The 20531-nt window shown below is 44.1% G+C and overlaps 1 protein-coding gene across 6 annotated transcripts in view; it reads left to right on the forward strand.

Annotated features, from left to right (window-relative positions):
• CELSR1 (cadherin EGF LAG seven-pass G-type receptor 1) overlaps positions 1 to 20531 on the forward strand; it is a 176015-nt gene that overhangs the window by 94957 nt on the left and 60527 nt on the right. For all 6 annotated transcript variants that reach the window (XM_032996275.2, XM_032996271.2, XM_032996269.2 and 3 more), the window contains exons 4-5: positions 1974 to 2089; positions 5125 to 5213. In XM_032996275.2, the coding sequence (XP_032852166.2) occupies positions 1974 to 2089; positions 5125 to 5213 (205 nt within the window). The remainder of the gene's footprint in view (positions 1 to 1973; positions 2090 to 5124; positions 5214 to 20531) is intronic.

Genomic DNA, 20531 nt, shown 5'->3' on the forward strand with positions numbered 1-20531 from the left:
GTGCTTTAACTACTAGTATAATACAGAAGATGCTTTGACTAGTGGCAAAGAATGGAACTGAGCATACAGAGAGGAAAGAAATACAAAAAACAGCTTAATAATATAATAGCTTAGTAACTAGAATTATGGTAGAGAATTGTAGCCATATCAGAAAAACATATTCAAACAGAACTAAGGTTCCTATTGTTGATCAAAGTCTTTCTGTCCACTAAAGAAGCATCACTAATATGATTCTAGTTTTTCTTTGCTCATATATATTCTGGATAGACCTTCAAAAACAAAAGTGTTTTGATGAAGCAGTTATCCATGGAAAAATACAGTCCTGGGAAATGTTTTACCGGAACTGTATTCCTTTGGATGAAATGTTTGATTGTGAAAAGTGAAAACTAAATCAGTGTTTTGATAATATTGAAGCATTTCAACAGTATTGTCTTAATTCATTTAATTTTCCTCTTCTATAATATTATTTTATATTATGTTGGAAATGTTTATATTATTTAGAAATAAATATATATTTCAAAACTGATTAAAAGTAATCAAAGCAGTAATATAATACTTTGATGGACTATAACAGATATTCTTTGGAGTTTGTATTTTATTAGAAATGTCAAAATCTTGTCTTCTGTTTTTTGAACCAGAACAATTCATCCTCTTTCAAAAATATTAAAAAATGTATGGGAAAAAAGTTCCCATTTCAATGTAGCTCAAATTCAGGCTTCTGGTTCTGAAATTTCTCTACTTAGTGTGACCCACAACATACATGTCTGACAAACAACTTTTGTTAAAAAATATTCTTTGCTTTTGAAATTTTGTAATTCAAATAAGAGACCTTGATGTTCTAAAATACTGCTTCTTTCACATTCTCTGAATGCAGGTTTTGTTGCATTGCATGAGAGTCTTGCTAGTAGACATGACATGACAGGCACAAGAATCATCTCTTCTGTCTGTGGAAGGCAGTTTTTATTAGCTGTGTTCAACATTTGATTCATTTGTAGGAAAAGTGGCTTAATTTAAATCAGCCACATTTCCTGAAGTTCAAGATGTAAAATCAAACTACACTGCCATTTGGAAACACAAGAAATTCCCAAGGTTTCTCTCTCTTCCTCTCTTTTTATAGTATTAATGTTTGTAAGAATGTTTATGTAAAGTGTAATAAAATGTTTCCATTTCTGTGTAGATGAAAGCTGTGTGTAAATCCCCAAAGATAATAGGATTAAATTAAAAATGATAAAATGCACACAACATGCAGAAATTTGAGAAGTTCTGTGCTGACAAAAAAAAAAAAATAGACTTTTTAAAAAGTGGGGTCATCTCTTTTTCTGCAGGAAAGGTGTGATTCATCCCATATTAGAAGCACAAGAAAAATAATACAAAAAAACACCCATTGGCACTGATTTAGTGGAATCATTTAAGTGTTTATTTTCCTTGCTCCAGCTGACTGACCTGTTGATTGATGAACCCTGCTTGTCTACATGGCATTATTAAAGTAACTCTTATCTTTCCTTTCCCCTCGTCTCTGCATCAGATCTTTTTAATCAGTTGATGACTTTACTTGTACCCTGTAGCATTTAAACAGCAAGCAGGCAGCAAGTATCGCCCCCTTTGATGTGAAAATGCTTTTACCTTTTGGACTGTTTGCAAAGTGTAGTATGTGCTACTGTTTGGCGAGTGTCAGATACTCATGCTGCATCATTTGTCTGGTTAATTTTACTCCTTTTGAGTGTCAGCATCCACAGCAGATCTCTGCAGAGTAGATTTCTGTAATTTCCATCTTGCTTGCCTCTGTCTACTGTGAAAGAATAGATTTATCCTGCAGCTGATTCCTCAATTTTATAATTTTCTGTCTGAAGAAAGATTTGAAAACTTGCTTTTCTGATAAATACAATACTGTCTTTTTTTCTGGATGACTTGGCCATCGGTCTTTAAGTCATAAGCTGTTAAGCATGAACAAACCCCTTGTCTCTGCATTCTAGGTTTGCAACCAGGGAGAGGAACGCTCTCCTCCTCTACAATGGACGTTTTAATGAGAAGCATGACTTCATTGCCCTGGAGATCATTGAGGAGCAGATCCAGCTCACGTTTTCTGCAGGTGAGGTCTCACTCAAGTCAAGCATTTCTGCTTGTGGTCAGGAGATCCTCTCGAGCCGTTTGGAAATGCACTTTAATGATTTTATATGGCTGTTTGCTGCCTCATTAATTGGGTAACTGGCTGACATTGTACAGTGAACAACTGATGCTGGATGTTGCGAAGTACTCCAGATTGTAGTGGTTTGTGGTGGTTACACTTGCTGTCGTAGGCAGGAGGTTGTCAACATATCAGCTATAAAAGCTGGAGTTTATGACTACTATAAAAGATTGGCACTAGCATGGAAGTTAGCCTCCAAGCCAATGTTTGCTTAAATGAGACTTCATTTTATCACACTGTGATAAACATCGTGTGTTTATGCATTTTTACACTATGCCATCAGTGAAACGAGGTGTGTAAACGTTATCAAAAAAAATACATGCGAGCCAAAGGGAAGGCTAGCAGACCAGTGAAAAATGCCTGCCATTCATTAGGGGTTGGTGATGAGCAATGCTGTCGCTGGAATGCACTTTTGCACTGTAGAAGCACCTCCTCTTGGAAGAAGCCATAAACAACAACAAATTTAGGAAAACTGAGCTGCCTGTTCATTGCTACGGTGGGCTAGAAAGCAAGAAACTGAGGCTTTGGCGCTTGCTTGCTTTCTGCACTAGGACAAAGCCAGTGTCTTTCGATGCTTCTGGGAGCAGAGAGAGGGGAAGGCTCACAAGCAAAGCTCAGGGTGGCGTGTATCCCTGACACCGTGGCCTTCTCCCAGGGGAGAGGTTTCCTCCAGAAAATCAGCCCTGACAGTGGCAAAGCTCTTACTGTGTGGTCAGAACAAACCCTGACTGTTCCAGCCTCAGCAGAGGAGTTAAAAAAGCCCAAGTTTCATCCAGAAACTCATGCCCAGCTGTGCTAATTGCCATGACAGGAGTAGCAGGTGAAACTTAGCATGCAGCTGTACAGCGTGGTTGAAGCACATTGAAGCCACCAGGAATCACCCCCTGGACTTCAGCAGACTTTGCTGAGGCTCTTGGAGTCCCTCTTGGTGGACCGCTTGCATTCCTGCTTCAGCCCGGGAGCAGGGCTGAGAGTTCAGTGGGAAGAATTTGGTGGCTTTACTGAATCTCAGCAGGTCAGACAACCTCTAGTTGTCACAGGTTTAGGGGATGTTTTCTATTGGGACAGAAACAAATGCCTGGAAAGGGCTGTTGTGTAGGTCAAGTGGGGTTATGTGTAGGTCAAGTAAGACATTTGCACCTCTGTACCAGGCACGTAACTCAGGAAACAATCCTGTTATTTCTCATTATCCATATTCGGGATATACATATGGACTCTAGTCAACTCTTATTTTTGTGAAAAGCAGCAAGCAGTAAAGCAGTAGAATCAGAGGTACAGCCCACATCGGTGTTGCATACCCATCGCCAGTGACGGTCGCTGCCCTCAGACCCCACGGTAAATCATATGTGAACCCCATGGATTTACCAGCAATGCTTAAGTGCATATCTGGGCCCTTTGGGTTGAAGATAATCCGGTTTCATTTCCCCTTTATTACCTCAAAGTTATCCAAATTAGATTTTAAGGCAGGCTTTTGAATGGATTAGTGTAATGAAATAACATGCTGCAGTCGAAGAGTTGTGCTTTCTTCTGTAGCTCTGCTCCACCTGTCTAAACTTGAATCAAATTGCTTGGAAGACACCCTGAGGATGAATGAGGAAAAAAATAAATTCTACTTGTACTTATATGCATTTAAATGTGGAGGAACTCCTTTAAAATACATGAAACTAAATATAGATTTGCACTGCTGCACCTGAGAGCAGGTCTGGTCCTGTATATTACAAATGGTATTTTCTTTGGAAGGAGAATGGTTTATGTTTTATAGTTTTAAGTGGCTTTTAATGAACAGTACAAGTTTTGGACATCTGATCTGACTGTTTTACCTGTCGCAACAGCTTTTTCACAGAAAGCAAAGCAAAAGAATTGGAGACTGGTGATCTTCCTTTTGCAGAAACTTGCTATCTGTGTAAAAAGCCCAATTTTTACTGCAGATTTTTTATCACTAAATGATAAAAAACATCACAGCAAGATGTCAAACATGCTAAGCTGAAATCTGTATTGTTTAGGTAACAGAAATATATAGAATGGGAGTTAAAGGAGAGTAGGGGACACAGAAATAATACTTCACACAGGATAAAGTATTTGTTTCAGAGAGAGAGTTGAAAGTACATTTTAAGCTCAACAATATCATGAACTTTGTTAGCTTACAGGAGGGAGTTACTTTTCCTGTGGTCTGTTATGTAGAATTTTCCAACTGTTAAAAAAAAAAAAAAAAGAGAGAAAGAAAAAAAAAATCGAAACCTAGCAATCCCTTCTCTGTGCCAGGTCTTTTATGTACTTTCAACATCAATGTTTATTTTGCTGCTACCTCAGAACAGATATGCCTGGTTACTGAGCTGACTCAGACCTGGCTTAAAAGCTTCGGTTTTCCCATTACAATGGCAAGGACTTGCTTTCAAATTTAAATACTGAAAGACCGCCAATAATTTCATTAATCACTGCTAAAATTTTGCTGGGACTGAGGTTACCATGGGGCTTATACTAGAGTACTTTTGGATTTCACTTTCTCAGCTCTGATGAGGAGTAGGCTTCCCTTCCCTGACAAGATATCCCAGCATGATACTCATCATATCAAAAAACCCTCAAAGTGCTGCTTTTGGCAGAAATGCAGAAAAATTCATGCACATTTTTTCCTCAGCTGACCACTTCAGCAATAGCTGTATCTACTCAATGCATCTGCTACCACATTCTGCAGAAGCATAATAAAAAATAGCATAATTCACCCACATGTGCCAGAATCTACTTTTGTATTTGTGCACCAAAATAATTCCATGAAACTGGGGATATTTACTGTCTTGCAGGACAAAAACTCAGATTCCTCCATGATGAAGTAAGATGGCTGTATCCTGTGCCTGATGAGGGTCTCTCCATATTTCAGTTTAGCCCAGAGTGGAGTTTGCAGTGATGCTGACTTATTTCTAACTTTCTGCCTGCCCTTGCAGGGGAGACAACCACTACAGTGGCACCATTTGTTCCGGGAGGGGTCAGTGATGGGCAGTGGCACTCAGTCCAGGTGCAGTACTACAATAAGGTAAGACTAATTGTGTTGGTGATAACCCTATTATTTGTAAAGTAATAGAGACGTGGGTCATCTAGCTCTGACCTGATATATGCAGGTCACTTGAATTTTATTTATTTAACAAGGCACACTGCTACAGCTCTACACAAATGGTACTGGTCTTGCTCACTTTGCCTGGGACAAAAATTCCCCATGGGGGTTTTGACTTTTGTTTCAGGAAGGCAAAATCAGACCTAGTACATACTTTTCAGAAGTACTACCAGTGAAACCTTCAGGTACTTGGAAATATTTTAGTTTTCAGTTCTTTAAACCCTCACAAGTGTCAGTTAAAACAACTGATTCACCGATTTGGATCTTTTTAAAGAATTGTGCAGTGCAGGAGCCTTCAGTGTAATAACTCCAAACCACTTGTGCAGAATGTTCTGAAGCAAAGCAAAATTCTTCCCTATAACTGTCCTGTGTAAAGTGACAAGTTTAGCTAGCACGAGCGTCTCTGGTTTGGAAAATCTGGTTATTAAGTGGTTGACACTTTTCAGCAATCAAGGGCTGTCTTACTAAGTATTTTTTTTGTCTGCTATAGAAAAAGATACACAAGAGAAATGCAAAAAGTGTCATTGCATGCAGTCCACGGCACTCAGAGGTGGGCTCGGGGATCCCTGTCCCACAGCTGCACCCCTGGTAGCTGTCAAGAGCAGGTTCACTTTGACTGAACCAAAGGCAGGGGCTTTGTGCAAACCAGACATTTCGTGATGAACCAAGAAGTGGGATTTTAGGGTGTACAGTGTCACTGTTTACAGATAGATGTCAGAGCTCTTCTATACTCTATAGCAAAAATTAGAGAATTCATTTAGTTACTGAGAAGTGTTGCTTTTAAGTCTGACATGATAGCATTATGGTGGATCAGGTGAGGAAATAGAGGAGCATTGTTGGCTGTTAAAAAGGAAACAGGATACTGGACTAGGAAGCTGAATGGAAGATGAAGGATTAATATGATCAGCAAGTTCTTTATTTCCCAGCACTGCATCCTTTCATCACAGTTTGTGTGGCAGTTTGAATGGGAGGATTAAAATTTTCTTTGGACTCCTACATAAGGTCTCCTAGCCTAAGGATATTTTATTAAGGAAATAAAAACCTTCTTTATTAGTTATTTTATATATTTAAAAAATAACATTTTAAAGCTTATTTTATAAATTTTGTACTTAATATACTTAATGTACTCTCTGCTATCTGGAGCACAGAGAAATAGAAGAGAAACTTGGTGTGTTGCCATGCATGCATCTGTGGACACTGTGAGGGTCTTCCTTAAAACTGCAACATGCAGTGTTTCCACAGTCTGTGTATTTCTCAGTGAATCACTTCAGCAGAGTAAACAGCACTTGCTGAGGCAGTGGAGGGCTTTCCAGCTCCTTGGTAGCTTGTTGAAGTGCTGCTGAGCAGATAAGGGTTCCAGGCATCCCCAGGACGCTCTTTAAAAGGCAAAGAGATCTGACATGGATGTTAAAAATAAAACCCTGCCTTATTTTCAAGGCTTGCTGCTGTTCAAGCAGACTGGTAGGTGAGCCATGTTAGCAGTGGTGTTTTCCTATCGTTAACACATGCGTCCTGTCATCATTTTCTTCTTCTGCCCCGGTTTTTCAAAGGAGAACGAGCCAGTCCCCACTGCACGGGAGGAAACTCAGGACAGAGGGAGAGCAGAGGGCCGGTGCCAGGAAACACCCCTGACTTCACAGCCTTTGCCACTTGCATGACATAAAAGTGTTGAAAAGCAGGGTCACTGTGTGGAGAGAGGCACTGTGACCTTTGCTGTCCGTATTAAAGACCGAGGTCATCGCCTTCCTCTTAGCAGTATTTATTCCAGAATGGTTAAATTTGAGCTGCAGAGGGGAGCTCACAACATCGAGTAAAACGACACGAGTAGGATATGCTAACCTACATGCATTTAGCGTGTTCTCCGGACTTTCTGACATGGCTGAGGATTGCACATGTTGCACCAGCTCTCCGGTAGTGACAGAAGCAGCGGGCACTGCGGGGCAGTGGTGGCCAGAGGCAGCTTTGCAGGCCTGCCTGCCGGGCTGCCTGCTGTGCCCTGCAGCAGGGTTAAGCCTTCGCCTCGTCTGGTATTTCTTTGTAAAGCAGTTCCTTGGCTACTTCATGTTTTAACAAAGCTGGAAGTAAAGTTGTGAGGAGGTTGAAAAGACGGAGATAATTTAGGGATTTGAGTTGTGCCAAGATAAATGGGATGCTGTGTCTAAACTTGATGCAGCTAAGACATGTTTGAATAACAGAGTACCCAAAACTCATGAGTTTGCTTAAATTATGTACTCACATTATTTTGCAGGTACTACATCCTTCCGGTCTTTCCAAAATCCTACCGCAGTGTCAGCTCCTCATCCCATCACCACTCATCCCCTTTGCTCTGCTCAGACACTGCGCAGCCTTCCTGAGCGGGCAGAGCTCCCCTGAGCCAGCTCCCCACTCCCTGCCTCCGGCTCATGTTTGTTCCCCACCTTCAGCCCCTTCTGGACTCCCCTCCCTCCTCTCTGCCTCTGGCTCGCTCTGGCATTTTGCAGCATCACCCCGTCCCTGTCGGCAGGGCCGCAGGGGCCGCCTCCACCAGCATCCTCGCAGGGCTCCTTGCCCTTTCTTCTATGCTGCAGTTTGTCCAGGGAGCTTCTGGTCTTTGCTCCTTTTTAGACATGTCTTCCCGATGCTGTCCATGGGAAATGCATAACACGTCATCCCAGATACCTGTAGAGATCCATTTTATTCATTTGACTATATCTCACATTAAAAAGCCCTTAAAGAGGAATTTATACCTGCTCTTCCTTATCCCTCACTCATGTTGATTTCCATCTCCCTTCATCTGCCTTTTGCTCCATCAGCAGGTTTTCTTTATTTAATAAATATGATCACCTATCCATTCATCGGTCCCTTCCTGTGTCACTTCTGTGCTTTTTTTGCACTGCAGAACCCACACAGACATCTTGAGCTCTTCTTATTATTCACACTCCTACAGCTGGGTGCTGCCAGGTGCTTGTCCTGCTACTGGGGTCATTACAGCTCTGCCTGTCCTCTTCCTACCCACCGCTGTGTCCTCTGGCACTGACAGTCTTCTTCAAGCTGGACCCTTTCCTCCTGCCTTGGAAATGTGAGACATGTTGTGGTGCAGGATGAAATAAATAGTAATTGAAAATTTTCCTTTTGTGCTTACAGCAAGCTTTTGGGGTCAGGTACTCTCTTAGCTTCATCCTTCTTTCCCAGTTCCTTTTTTTGTAAAGTTTTTTTAAAGTATCTTTCAAAACTAAGCTAGAAGCTGTTCAGTTTATTTCCTTCTTTCTGCATTTGTACAGCATCTAGCAAGAAAAAAAAAGGTTTGGTCTTCTTTGGAGCCTTCAGAGAATGCTGTAATTCACATACAGAATATTAGATTTCATCACAGCTGAAGTTATTTTTTCATCTTTAGTTTTTGAGAAGAATGATTAGCAGGCTTTGATACATAATCTAAATCACTTCAGTCCAAAGCAAATTTTCGTAGATGAGTTTTCACAGCTCTGAAAGCTGTTCCTGCAATCTGAGTTGATCGTGGTCAAATATGAGCAAAGGTTGAGTGTTTTTTGGCACCTGCAGCTGTGTGAATGATATTTGGCTGAGCATCACTGGAATTTGGACTGCAGGAGTGAGTGACTTGATTGCAGGAGGCAACTCTGGTGGAAAACTTCTGCATCAGCTATTTCCTTAACGTGGTACACAGTTCCGTGGCATCCTGGTGATGCTGCCACCCTGCGCAAAGTTGGTTTGGTAATGATGATAATGAAATAAGAAGTAAGTGTAGAAGTGACTCCTGTAAATAATTTTCTGTACTCAGCTCAGAAGCGATGTGATTGATAATATTTATATTTAGTGTTGTTGGAAAATGTTGTTTTATAATTAGCTCCATATCATGAGGGTCCCCTGCCACTTAGGGACAAACACTGGAACCTCATTGCTAAGAAGTGAGTCCAGAGCCAGCTTGCACCACTGTGTTTGCAGAGAAGCATCAAACCAGTTCTCTGTCAGCTCAAGTATTTGATGCTTTCTTACAAATCCTGTTATGTGCAGGCACTGTAGAATGTTGCAGTAATTGAAACGGATTGTATCAGAGGAGGAAGGGAAGCAATGTCATTTCATTTGCCACATAGTGATGGAAATGGATGCTTCCTCCCTTGGTAATAGCTGACACACTTGGTTTCAGTGTAAGTGCCTAAGGGAAGCACATGATGTTGTTTGTACTAAGGAAGTGTTGGCTGTGTATTGAATTTCTAGAAGGGAAAACACCAAGGGGAAGGAATTAGTAGCTATATCAGAGCCGAAGTGAACTAGAAGTGCTTTATAACCATCCTCTAGTTTCAGTTATATATTAAAAGTCTTGTCAGCTCCTGAGTAGCAAGGTATCAGTTTACCTGTTAGCAGTGTTACTTGCCATTATAGATGTTTGCTGAAAGCAGGAGGCAGGCAGAGAGGAAAGCTGCTCCCTGATACTGTTAGCTAAAACATGTTACCTTTTGGGATCCTGATCTTGCAGCCATTAAAATCAGTGGGAGATATTAAACTAAAGTGACCTGCATGTGACCTGCCTTCTCAAGAGGTATATATGTTGATAAGAAATACAGAAGAAATAGGATTTTTAAAAATTATTTTGGAAGGAAAGGTGGGAGAAGGGGGACGATTTCCGCCTGGCAAATAACACTAATGAAAAGTAGCAGAAACAACCTGCTGCTTCTTCGCAGGATAGCTGGCGTAAGGGGCAGCAGTGGTGTGAGCTGCCCTCTTTGCGTTGGAAATGTGCTTCCTTTCCACATGATGAGAGTGCAGCCATCCTCTGATGGAGTTTGGTCCTTATCCTTTGGCTCTCCTGAGCCTGCCAGCATGAGTGACAGTCAGTAGGTTTAGCCATGCTGATATTTGTTTGGAATAGGAGCAAAACCACCAGGATGTTGATGGTAACAATGCTCAGTATCAATAATATCACATGAACTATATTGTGTTCATTGCACATACAGGATTACGTATGATTGTAGACAGTGCTTGGGACAGGAGATTTTAATGAGCCTGGTAGTGGGTGATGTTTTTAAGTGAAAACTTCAAGCCACTCTCCCAAACTTCTGGTAGAAATGTAATTTTGTTCAGAATTTGAGATACACCATCAAATGTATGTTAATGTTTTACCTGACTCATTACCTCAGGGTAGGATTCATCATTTGGCACAAGATAAAAATGTTTTGCGTATGGACATGTTCCATTAATTATAGAGGGCATGTACATGTATATTTATATGCTGTGTATCTTATGTGTTACTTATACATATATGACATCAGAGTTGCTTAAGGATGTTACTGTTCTGTAGGCAGAAGCTCCTTCTGCATCTGTTTAAGGGAGCACAGGATAGTTTTACCTAAATGGCAGAGAACCTGGGAAGAGCAGAGAGAAACATGCTATCACCAAGCGTCTGATGTACAGTACAGGAATTCTGGAGGATGGGATGAACAAATCCCTGAATGACTCACAAACGTAACGACTATAAGACCGGGCAGTGTGAGTGGGGGGGATCCTTCTCCTTGGTCAGGCGGTGTAAAATGCTGGGTGTCTCAGAGAGTGTGTCGACTGTACTGGTCACTTGACTCTGCAGGCTCCTAGAATGAGATATTCAGGATAAACATTACCCTTTCTCCATAACTGGGCTAAAGTTTCTTCTCATATTTGAGAATTGATAGTAAGCTGCCGTTCATTCACTCCTTCCTTGCATGTCTTTAGACTGAAGAGTGTTGTGGGTGTTGTTTCAGATGCTAGACAGTCTTGGGAGTAGCCCACCCTTTCACAGCAGTTACAGTTAGCAGGGACCTGCGGCTTTCCATCCCTGCACACTTCCCACCCACCAGAGCCCAGCCCTGCATTTAGCCTGGAGACAGATGCTGGAGAAAACAGGCAAATTCTTCAGTTGGAGATAAACTTAAAAGAAATGAGGGCTGCTTAGGGCTGAACTTTGGTGCATTGTGAATTTAAAGCAGAGGAGGTGCATTGCTCTAAATCAGACTCACACGCTTTCGAAAATCTCCTGCCTGTGGTAAGTGATGGTTTCTCTTGAGTTAACTGGCCTTAATTTGGGGCAAGCTAGAGCTTGAGTATCACCGAAGACTGAGCTAATGCTGTAGAGATTTAGCTCTCAGCCCACTCGCGCACTAGAATTTGCCAGTACCTTGCCTTCCCAGGGAGGATCTATCCCTCACCCACTGACTGAAAGCTGTTTCCAGGTGCCAAAACACCCTCTGTTTCTGTGCCAAGTCCTGCGTTGTAATTGATTTTCCGTACCTCGGGTGTGTGCTGCAGCTCTCCCTCGTACTTGCTCAGCCCGTGAGTGAGTGGGTGGGAAGGCAGCTTTCTTGCTGGCCTGTGGGTTCCTCGGCCAGTGCTGATCCCAAAGGGTTATTGAACTGTGCCTGTACAGCTGTGCTACGATGCCAGCAGAGCTCACCACTTTGAGTCTGCATCCATAAATCCTCCATACTGTGGGTCAGTAGTGGTGCCCCACAGACTGGCCGTTGATGCCAGGAGGTAGCATACGTCTGGGCAAAACCAACCAGTTCTGTGTCCAGGGAGACATCGGTGAGCCCCGTTTGCTCATGAGATCTGAGTGGCAGCTCTCCAGAACTGCTGGGCAGAGCTTGTGTGCCCTGCTGGGCTCCAGAGCTGGGGGCAGCTGAGGGTCTTGAGGATGATGTAGATTTGGGACTGCTGCCAGCTCAGATAGACTTGGGTTGAAGCAGCAGAGGAACAGATCCCATCTGCACTTGTTTGGGACTCAGGGGGTGAAGTGGAGGGAGGGACAGGATCATGGAGGAAAAGACAGGAAGGAAAACGCAGCCCTGGGCCAGGTCACGGCTTCATTTACTGCTGTTCCTGTAGTTAGTCAGGCAGTATGTTGGTCAGAAGGAGGAATGTTGTATGGGAGCTCAGTGAATATGGATGTCTGAAGAGACAAATTGAGAGCATACCTATTGGAAGTTAGTATCTGTCAATGCTCTTACTGTTAAAATAAAATGAAAAGCATCTGCAGGTCTGTTCCAAACCACACACCTTCACTCCATGCATGCTCTTCATCTCCACGTGCAATTTTTGTTATGTCCAAGTGTACTGGGTTTGGGTGGGATAGAGTTAATTTTCTTCATTGTAACTGGTATGGTGCTATGTTCTAGATTTGTGACCAAAACAGTGTTGTTAACACAGGGATATGTTAGCTAATGCTGAGCAGTGCTTACACAGCGTCGAGGCCTTTTCTGCTCCTCAGTCTGCCCCGCTAGTGAGCAGGCTGGGGGTGCACAAGAAGTTGGGAGGGGACACAGCTGGGACAGGTGACCCCAACTGACCAGAGGGGAATGCCATGCCATATAATGTGATCAGCAATAAAAGCTGCAGGGAAGAAGGAGGGAGGGGGGGACATTCGGAGTTATGGTGTTTGTGTTCCCAAGTCACCGTTACACGTGATGGAGCCCGGCTGTCCTGGAGATGGCTGAGCACCTGCCTGCCAGTGCGACACGGGGAACAAATTCCTTGTTTTGCTTTGCTTGTGTGCACAGCTTTTGCTTTACCTACTAAGCTGTCTTTATCTCAACTCATGAGTTTTCTCACTTCTGCCCTTCTGATTCTCTTCCCCATCACACCAGGGGGGAGTGAACGAGTGACTGGATGGGGCTTAGCTGCTTGCCATGGTTAAACCATGATCCAAAGGAAGAAATAAGAAGCACTTTACAACAGGCCTGGTGTTCAGCAACTTCAGGATAAAGGCTTTCTAAAATGGACAGGAGAAAAAACTTTGAGATAAAAATTACAACAGTTTAAAAATTGCAACATTTACCTGGCAAACTTGGAGATGTAAAGAGAAGGCTGTTGGGTGTTGGGTTGTTGGTTTTGGGGTTTTTGGGGGGAGGGGATGGGTGGGGGGTGGCACATTCTGTTTTCTAAATTCAGCAGAAAAATCAAGCCAGTTTCTTTGTTTGAAAGACTCCCCTGCACAGGTGCCCTTCAGAACTCCAGTCCAATGGCAGCTTCTGGTCTAGCAAAAGGAAAAGGGTGGGTAAATGGACAGACTTGACAGAAAGCCCGATGGAGCCACAGAGCCCCCAGGAGAGACGCGAGCGGGGAGGCAGCAGTCTCGCGGGGCAGCGGCAGAGGTGGGGGCCACGGGACCCACCAGCTGATGCGGAGGGGACAGTTGCACACTGCAGCAAGGGTGGTACAGATTTACCTTAGATGCATGATGTGTCTTGCTGGAGCGTGCCTTGCTCATACAGAGTACCTGCTTCAGCTGGCTGCATGGTAAACATAAGCTCTTGGGTTCAGTCGTGTACAACCGCTGCATTTTCTTATACTTGTACATGTGTTATGCCTGCCATTCATTAGCAGAATTACCTTTAGGATTATCTTTATAGCAAATCTCTAACGTTCACCACTGTCTTTCTTTTACTAGAGCCTCTGTTTTGATTCTGGGAGCCTGTGTCACACAACTGCCTGGCAGTGGCCAGAGGCAGAGCACTTATGAAGGACTTGAGGATGTGTACACACAACTTCCCTTTTAAAAACTCAGGTCTACCCCTGTTCTCCCACCCAAGAGCTGTCCAGGGCCACATTTTATCCAGCCACCAGTCACTGGGGGAGTGACACAGCTCTACCCTAAAAGTCAGAACCTATATGGCTGTGTGCTTGTGGGCACCTGGAAGCTTGGCAGGCACTTGTGTTCCCCCGACCAGGGCAGGCAGGGCCTGCCCTTTAATACAAACCCTTTGCATAAGCACAAGTGTCAGGGGCAGTCGCAGGCAGTGGGAGTGGTGCTGGTCTGTGTTGGAGACGCTAATGTGGCACTTTGTTTTGAATAGGGCAGGGTGAAATACAGCAACCTCTGACGGTCTGCTGCAGAGATGAGCACAAGCCCTGCTGGCTACTGCACATGTGCCCCTGCACCGCGGTGGTGCCTGTGGAGCTGAGAGATAGGTTATCTCGTTTCCTTCTGAAAACACAGACCCTCTCTGATGATGGCAAATTCACCTGTTGTGGAAATATATTGGAAATATATTCTTTATTCAGGACCAATAATTGATTTTACCACTTTGCCTTGGGGGGGGAAAAAAAAAAAAGGCAGATACCAACATTTTAGTGAAACTCAGATTGTGACAGCTGTGCCAAAAGACATGGAGGACCGTGGTTACTGCTTTCTCCCCCAGAAAGGGAAGTAAATCTTGTTAGAAGTTCTGGGTTTGCAGCGCGCCGTGCCTCCAGGACTGACAGGCAAACAGGAGCATCACACAGTGGCTCAGCACAGGGTCCCCAGTGCCACTCCACTGCCACACTCCCCCCCTCGCGCGGGAGGCTCCCATTCCAGCACAAAAGCCTTGTTTGCTCAGCTCTCCGTCTCCCTGCCGAGCCTGCCAACAAGGCTGCCAGCGCCGCGGGTGATTTATGAGGCAGGCACATGCCTGCAGCTGAACAGGGATTGCCAGCTCCTTGGAGAAAAGCCACATAGCTGCCACCAACTAGGCATAACTTGTAGTCATTGGACTCGAGGTGAAAGAGTTTGCCCCGAAAGTATCCAGGACACCATCCAGTATCATTTACTTCTTAATCTGAATGGTCAGGAAAAGTGGTTGGCAGTTAAATTCTTAGATAGGTATTAGGTATTACACCCTGTGCCAGGGAACACCTTCTGCACCGGAGCATGGTTGCCCCTGCCGAGTGCTGCGTTTTGGAACTCGGTTAGAAAAGACGGGCCCCAACGGAAGTCAAATCACTGCAAATGCAATTAGTAATAAAGGCTGGGTATGACCTATGTGAATGTCTATCACTTGTGACATCTGAGCAGACGTAACTGTGATCTGAGGGAGACTTTCTGAAGTTAATCCTCCTGGTGGCTTCCAGACTAATTTGTTAAGGGATTGAGGGAGATTTTCTAAATAAACAATGCAGTTGTTGAAGATTATGATAATGCCACTGTTGATCAGATGTGGGCCCCACCAGAGTTTGGATTTTGCTGGCACGGAATGACTTGCTGTGCTTACAGTGTCTGTGATCAGCACAGGCCCGCTCTAGCATTGCTTGGCATTGCCTGGTAAAGAAAAATGCAGAATGTTAATTGCAGTGTTAAGCAAATATGGGGGGAGGCAGGGGGAGCAGGATGCTATAAATACTGAAAATGTCATTCAGTTAGGAATAACCTACTTCTCTGGGCATATCTTTCCAGGAAGAAACAGAATTTTGTGGGTCTGCATTTTGAAACCTGAATTCATAATATCTTTAAGAAATGTCTATACAGCTTTTAAAGGCTCTCTCAAATACGCAAGGCAGAAACGTGTTAAAATTTAGTGCTTCCTCGGAAAACAAATTATGTATTCTAATGTAAGATCTAGCCATATTTCTAATTTTATCATTTCTTTATCACCCGTCTCACTGTGAATATTCAGTAGTGGAAGGTACAGCAGGGTTCTAGAGGTGTTACATCAAGGAGGCAGCAGTGGACAGTGCTAACTTACAGCAGGGTGCTGGTGGTGTACTTCACCAGATCATCGGTTTGTGCTGGATGCCTTTCCTTCTACAGCATTTTCATGGGATCAAAAGTTCTGCCATAGCTTAAGCACAGGAAAGCTTGCAGGACACCAAAACCACAGGGAGCATAACTGCAGTCAGGTCAGTAGCTCTAGCTTTGAGAAAGACTTATCTGCGGTTACCTGCATAAGTAAGGGGATTCTTCTTCACAGAGAAGGTTGCTGAAGTTTCTTCAGTTATACAAGGAAGAAAAGCAATTCAAGTGAAAAAGTCACTTTCTTTGCTAGCCACAACCAAAATTTTTGACCAGCAACCTGAGGGCCATGCATGTTTCATTTACTTTTCAACTCAAGAGATCAGGTAGTTTTTACTGAATCACCGGTATTGTTAGCCAGAAGGAGGTTATAGTAGTTTTTTCACAACTTTATTACAAGAACAAAAGGTATTGTATCAACAGATCATTGTGCTTTTTGGTGGGTAGGCTTGTGAAGCATGCAGTAGTTAGTGCTGGAGGCATGTGTACAATATGAGGGTATGAGGAATTTGTAGCTATGCATTTGTATTATTTATCTACACTGTGTATTTTTGGTGCTAGTGGGCATAGCCATTTTAAAAAACTAGCAATTCAAATTACAAGCAGCTAAAGGAAGGGAAAGAAACTAGATTTTCCATTGCTGAATGCATGCCAGGGTTTTACATGTAAAGTTCAAAATGTTGTTCCAGTTGAACACATAAAATACGTTCCTCGTGTCTGAATGCAAAACATGTAATTTCCTACATGCTCAGAACTTAATTTTTAAAATGCCATGACAAAAGATAATCTCTGCAAAAATAGTTCAGTTTGAGTCATTTCCTGGCATTCTGGCTGAAGAGTCAGAGACACCATTCATTGCTGAAACCCAATTCATCCTATTCCACCCAAATCCAGAGTATCATCAGTGAACATCCCAGTCTAGATATGACCATAGATTCGATATATGGAAAGATTCTGATTAGAAGTAATATACAATATTGTTAATAGTGAATGTATATAATCTGCATTATAATCTGCCCACAGGTCTGATGCTCTCACTGTCCTTTGAAATCTTTAAATCAAGTCAGTGTTTCCCTTTCTATTGGAAAATTTTAGCTCAGATGCAAGCCATGTTATTATGACAGGACTCACTGGGTGGTGTTCTGAGGTTGTATAAGGCAAAAGGCTGATTATATGATAGCATAAGTCCCTTCCCTCCATGAAATGTGGCAGTGTCCTGTGAAAACCCATCTCAAACTCCAGCCTGCAGTATTTCAGGTGGGGAGCCGAGAGCCAGGAGGACAGAAGTGTTGCTGCACATTTTCCATGTTCTTACTCTCTTCCACAACATCTACTGCACCCTCAGTGGGACTTTGGTCTGGCCTGTGCCAACCATTTATGTTCCTAACAGCTCCTGAAAAGCACTGAAGGGCTGCCTGGCTAATGCTTACTTTTTCTTGGTCCTGCTTGTACGTGGTTGCGGAGCTGTTGCAGGTGTTAGTGGGCCCTTGCAGAACAGGCACAAGTGAGTCTGGACTTTAAAAGCCCCTCCCTACAATTCCACCGATATTTTTTTTCATGCATATTTCAATTAGTAGTAATTGGTTTTGTTGATTTTTTTTTTTTTTCTGGTAGAGGGTAAGTGCAAAGTGATTGATATCTGGGAAAGGAAATCAGGATTTGGCGGCAGAGCGACATTCCATTGTCTCTAAATCTGTGTCTTGGGAAATGAAAGTGTAAAGCAGTGAAAGTCATTTGGAGGTCATTGAGATGCAAAGTGTGTCCTGCTGCAACAGCCCTGAGTTGCTCAACAATCCCTGACAGCTTTGAGAAGTCTGTGCACAGCTGGGGAAGAAGACAACAAAGCACGTACCTAGTACCTGGCTCTTTCTCTCCCCAACCTGCTTTTGGAAGTGTTGTTCTCACAGAGTTTGCAAACACCACCTGAAGACACTTGTTGTGGCGGTGATTTTTTATGCAATTGCAAATAGTACCTTTTCAGAAACCACCCCCAGGGTTTTTGCTCTGTGAGTGACAGTAGGGACCATGTCGTGTCAAAACCAGCCCAAGCCCCTGCTCTTCTGGAAGCCTTGTCCTCATCAAGGCTGCTCAGCACTTACTCCCCTCACTCCTCCCAGGTTTTAAAAGGCTTCACTTGTGTGCCCAGATACAACAGTGCCACTTCTAGGTCTGTGCCCACCCCACACCTGAGCTGGGTCTCAGCTGTGTGGCTTTCCTCATGGTGTGGGGCTCTCAGTCACCCTGGGGAACCTGTCACCCAACAGTGCTCCTTGGGCCCAGGTTTGCTCAAGCCATTTTAACACCTCCATGCCATAAAATTCCTTGGAGGTTTAACGGCACCTCCCAAAATTGTGATTTTCAGCTTCTCCTGAAGGCTAAGGAGATGCAAGGGACCTCTGTGAGAGCTGGCAGAGTCTGAAGGTCTGTTGGCTCATTGTAGGGCCCTGAGGACAGTGCTTGAAGGCTTGTGCTGTGCAGCACAGCCTGACAGGGCTTCTGCAGAACCAGCGGAGTCATTGAAATGGCACCTCAGGAATTTGGTGCGAGTTCTTTGAAGTGCACTGTTATCTCCGTTTAATCACACGGTAAATCTACAGTAGCTCACTAGTTTGCAGTAACTTTTCAGGTATTTTGCATCTGTCTGTGTAGTGAAGGGAAGCAGCATTTTTCAATTGCCTGGCCACGCAGGGCTCTGTGTGTACCAGGAGACCCTCTCAAAGATCCAGCTATGGCAGGAATAGCCTATAGAGCGCTGTGGGATTCCTGGATTTTATAGAAACATTTGTGTCCCCATCACCCACACTGAGCAGCAGTTTGCTTGGCAAGGTGTCACCAGGGATGAGTCCAAGGAGAAGGAGTTAGTTGCTCTGAATAAGTGTCATGTTGTGCTATTTCTAAGTATTTCTTGGACTCTGACAGCAATAGCATTTGCATCCTGGATGCATAATTAAGTCATAAAACATACAAGATTTATATAAAGCCAAAAATATTTGAGAGTAGTACTTGGCAGGTAGATAGGGACAAATGGCAAAGGGAGAAGGGTTTGCTGAACTAGGAGAGAAGAGCATGTGAGGGTGCACAAGGATGCTCCTCCAGCATCCTTCGCGTGCTCTCCTCTCCCAGTTCTCCAAGGATGCTGGAAGAGCATCCTTGTTGGTGGAAGGGAGGGAGACAGCAAAATAGACAGAAAAAGGGTTGAGAGGGCAGGGAGAAGGCGCACCAGCCACAGGGGCAGATCAGAGGGGAGGGGAGGGCTGGAGAGGGTGGATGAGGGGACCCGCAGCAGCAGAGCACCATGGTGAGTCGTGTCTCCCACGGGGAAAGCTGGGTGTTGTCTTGAGGAGTGGGCATGTTCTCTTGGCAGCCAAAACATGTCCTTCTTGCTGTGTCACTGATTCAGCATCAAAGGGCTGAGAAGCATCTGGGAATACAAATTTTAGGATAAGATTTCCATTTGCAGGCAGGGAAAACTCCTCTCATCAGCACTACAGCAGCCATTGCCAAAAAGAGTCAGATCCAAGAATATACCCTTTGTAGGAGCTGGATGATATTTGTGAAGGTACTGGTCACGCTCTGTGGAGGGAAGGAGCAGGTCTGGTTGCCGCGTGTGTGTAACTGTGGCTTTTCCCAGCCTCGCCGTGCCGTTGCCGCATGGCGGGACAGGAGGGCTGTGCCAGGTCTCTGCCCTGCCACTGAAAGAGCAGCAGCAGTCGGGCAGCGCCTGCCACCCCTGCCAGGTTTCATAGCTGTGCTGAAAGACTCCTGCTTTGAATATCAAAGTTTAGCCTCTGGATGCGGCCATGTAAGAGATAACAAATCAGGCTAGTAAAACTTGCTTGACTTTGTGTCCCAGCCTGAATCCTGGGGATCGGTGTTTCTCGGGGAGTTTGTCTAGGAAAAGGAACTGGTCTGGTGCCTTTTCAGGATTTGCATTTTTGACTCACAGAGAGGAAGCTTTTTAGTTTTCCTTTTCACTGTCACAGGCTCTCATGTTTCTCTAAAGACTCGAGCCAAGTTTTTATAAAGAAATGCCATTAAAATATTCAGGGAATAAAAGGGATACAAACATCAAAGGAGTAAGGGGTTTATGTGAAATGATTTGTCCTGCCTTTCCCTGGTGACTAATCAAGATGTGAAAAAGATTCTCCATTCTTCACACAGCCTTATTTTAAGGTGCTCTGGAAAGCTGTAGGGGGAAACTTTAAAAAGCAGATATCAACATTAACAGTTTCTCTCCAATCTGGACTAATTTGAAGTTTCCCGATTGATCGGAACAGTCTGCAAGTCCATGCCATGGCGCTGAGCTTCTCGGGCATTTCCTAGTCTCGACCCTGGGATTGCAAGTACAGTGCTTTCCCTGTTTGTTTTTTCCTGTTTATTTATTTATTTTCCTTGCGGGGGGGGGGGGGGGGGGGCCGGGCTCCAGCCACTTGCCTAGGGAAACTGCTGCCGCCATGGGCCCTTAATGAGCTTTTTGACCACTGAAGCAGCACAGCATCGCCTGGGAATTGGAGGGGCTTTCTACATTCCCCATGTCAGATAGCAGAGCAGAGGCCAGCGGGTTAACGAACGAGCCAGGGCAGCTGGCAGGCAGCCTAATGATCACCAGGGAGAGGGGGACGGGGCACCCCGGTGGTGGCTGGAGCCCCAGCAGCAGCCTGCAGCGGGACCCAGTGCCAGTTCCTCCATTTTTTTCCCCTCATTACTGTCACTGGAAGCGTTAGAAAGCA

The sequence above is a fragment of the Tyto alba genome, unplaced genomic scaffold, assembly GCF_018691265.1.
Source record: "Tyto alba isolate M040663 unplaced genomic scaffold, T.alba_DEE_v4.0 Super-Scaffold_2, whole genome shotgun sequence".
Lineage (NCBI taxonomy): Eukaryota > Metazoa > Chordata > Aves > Strigiformes > Tytonidae > Tyto > Tyto alba.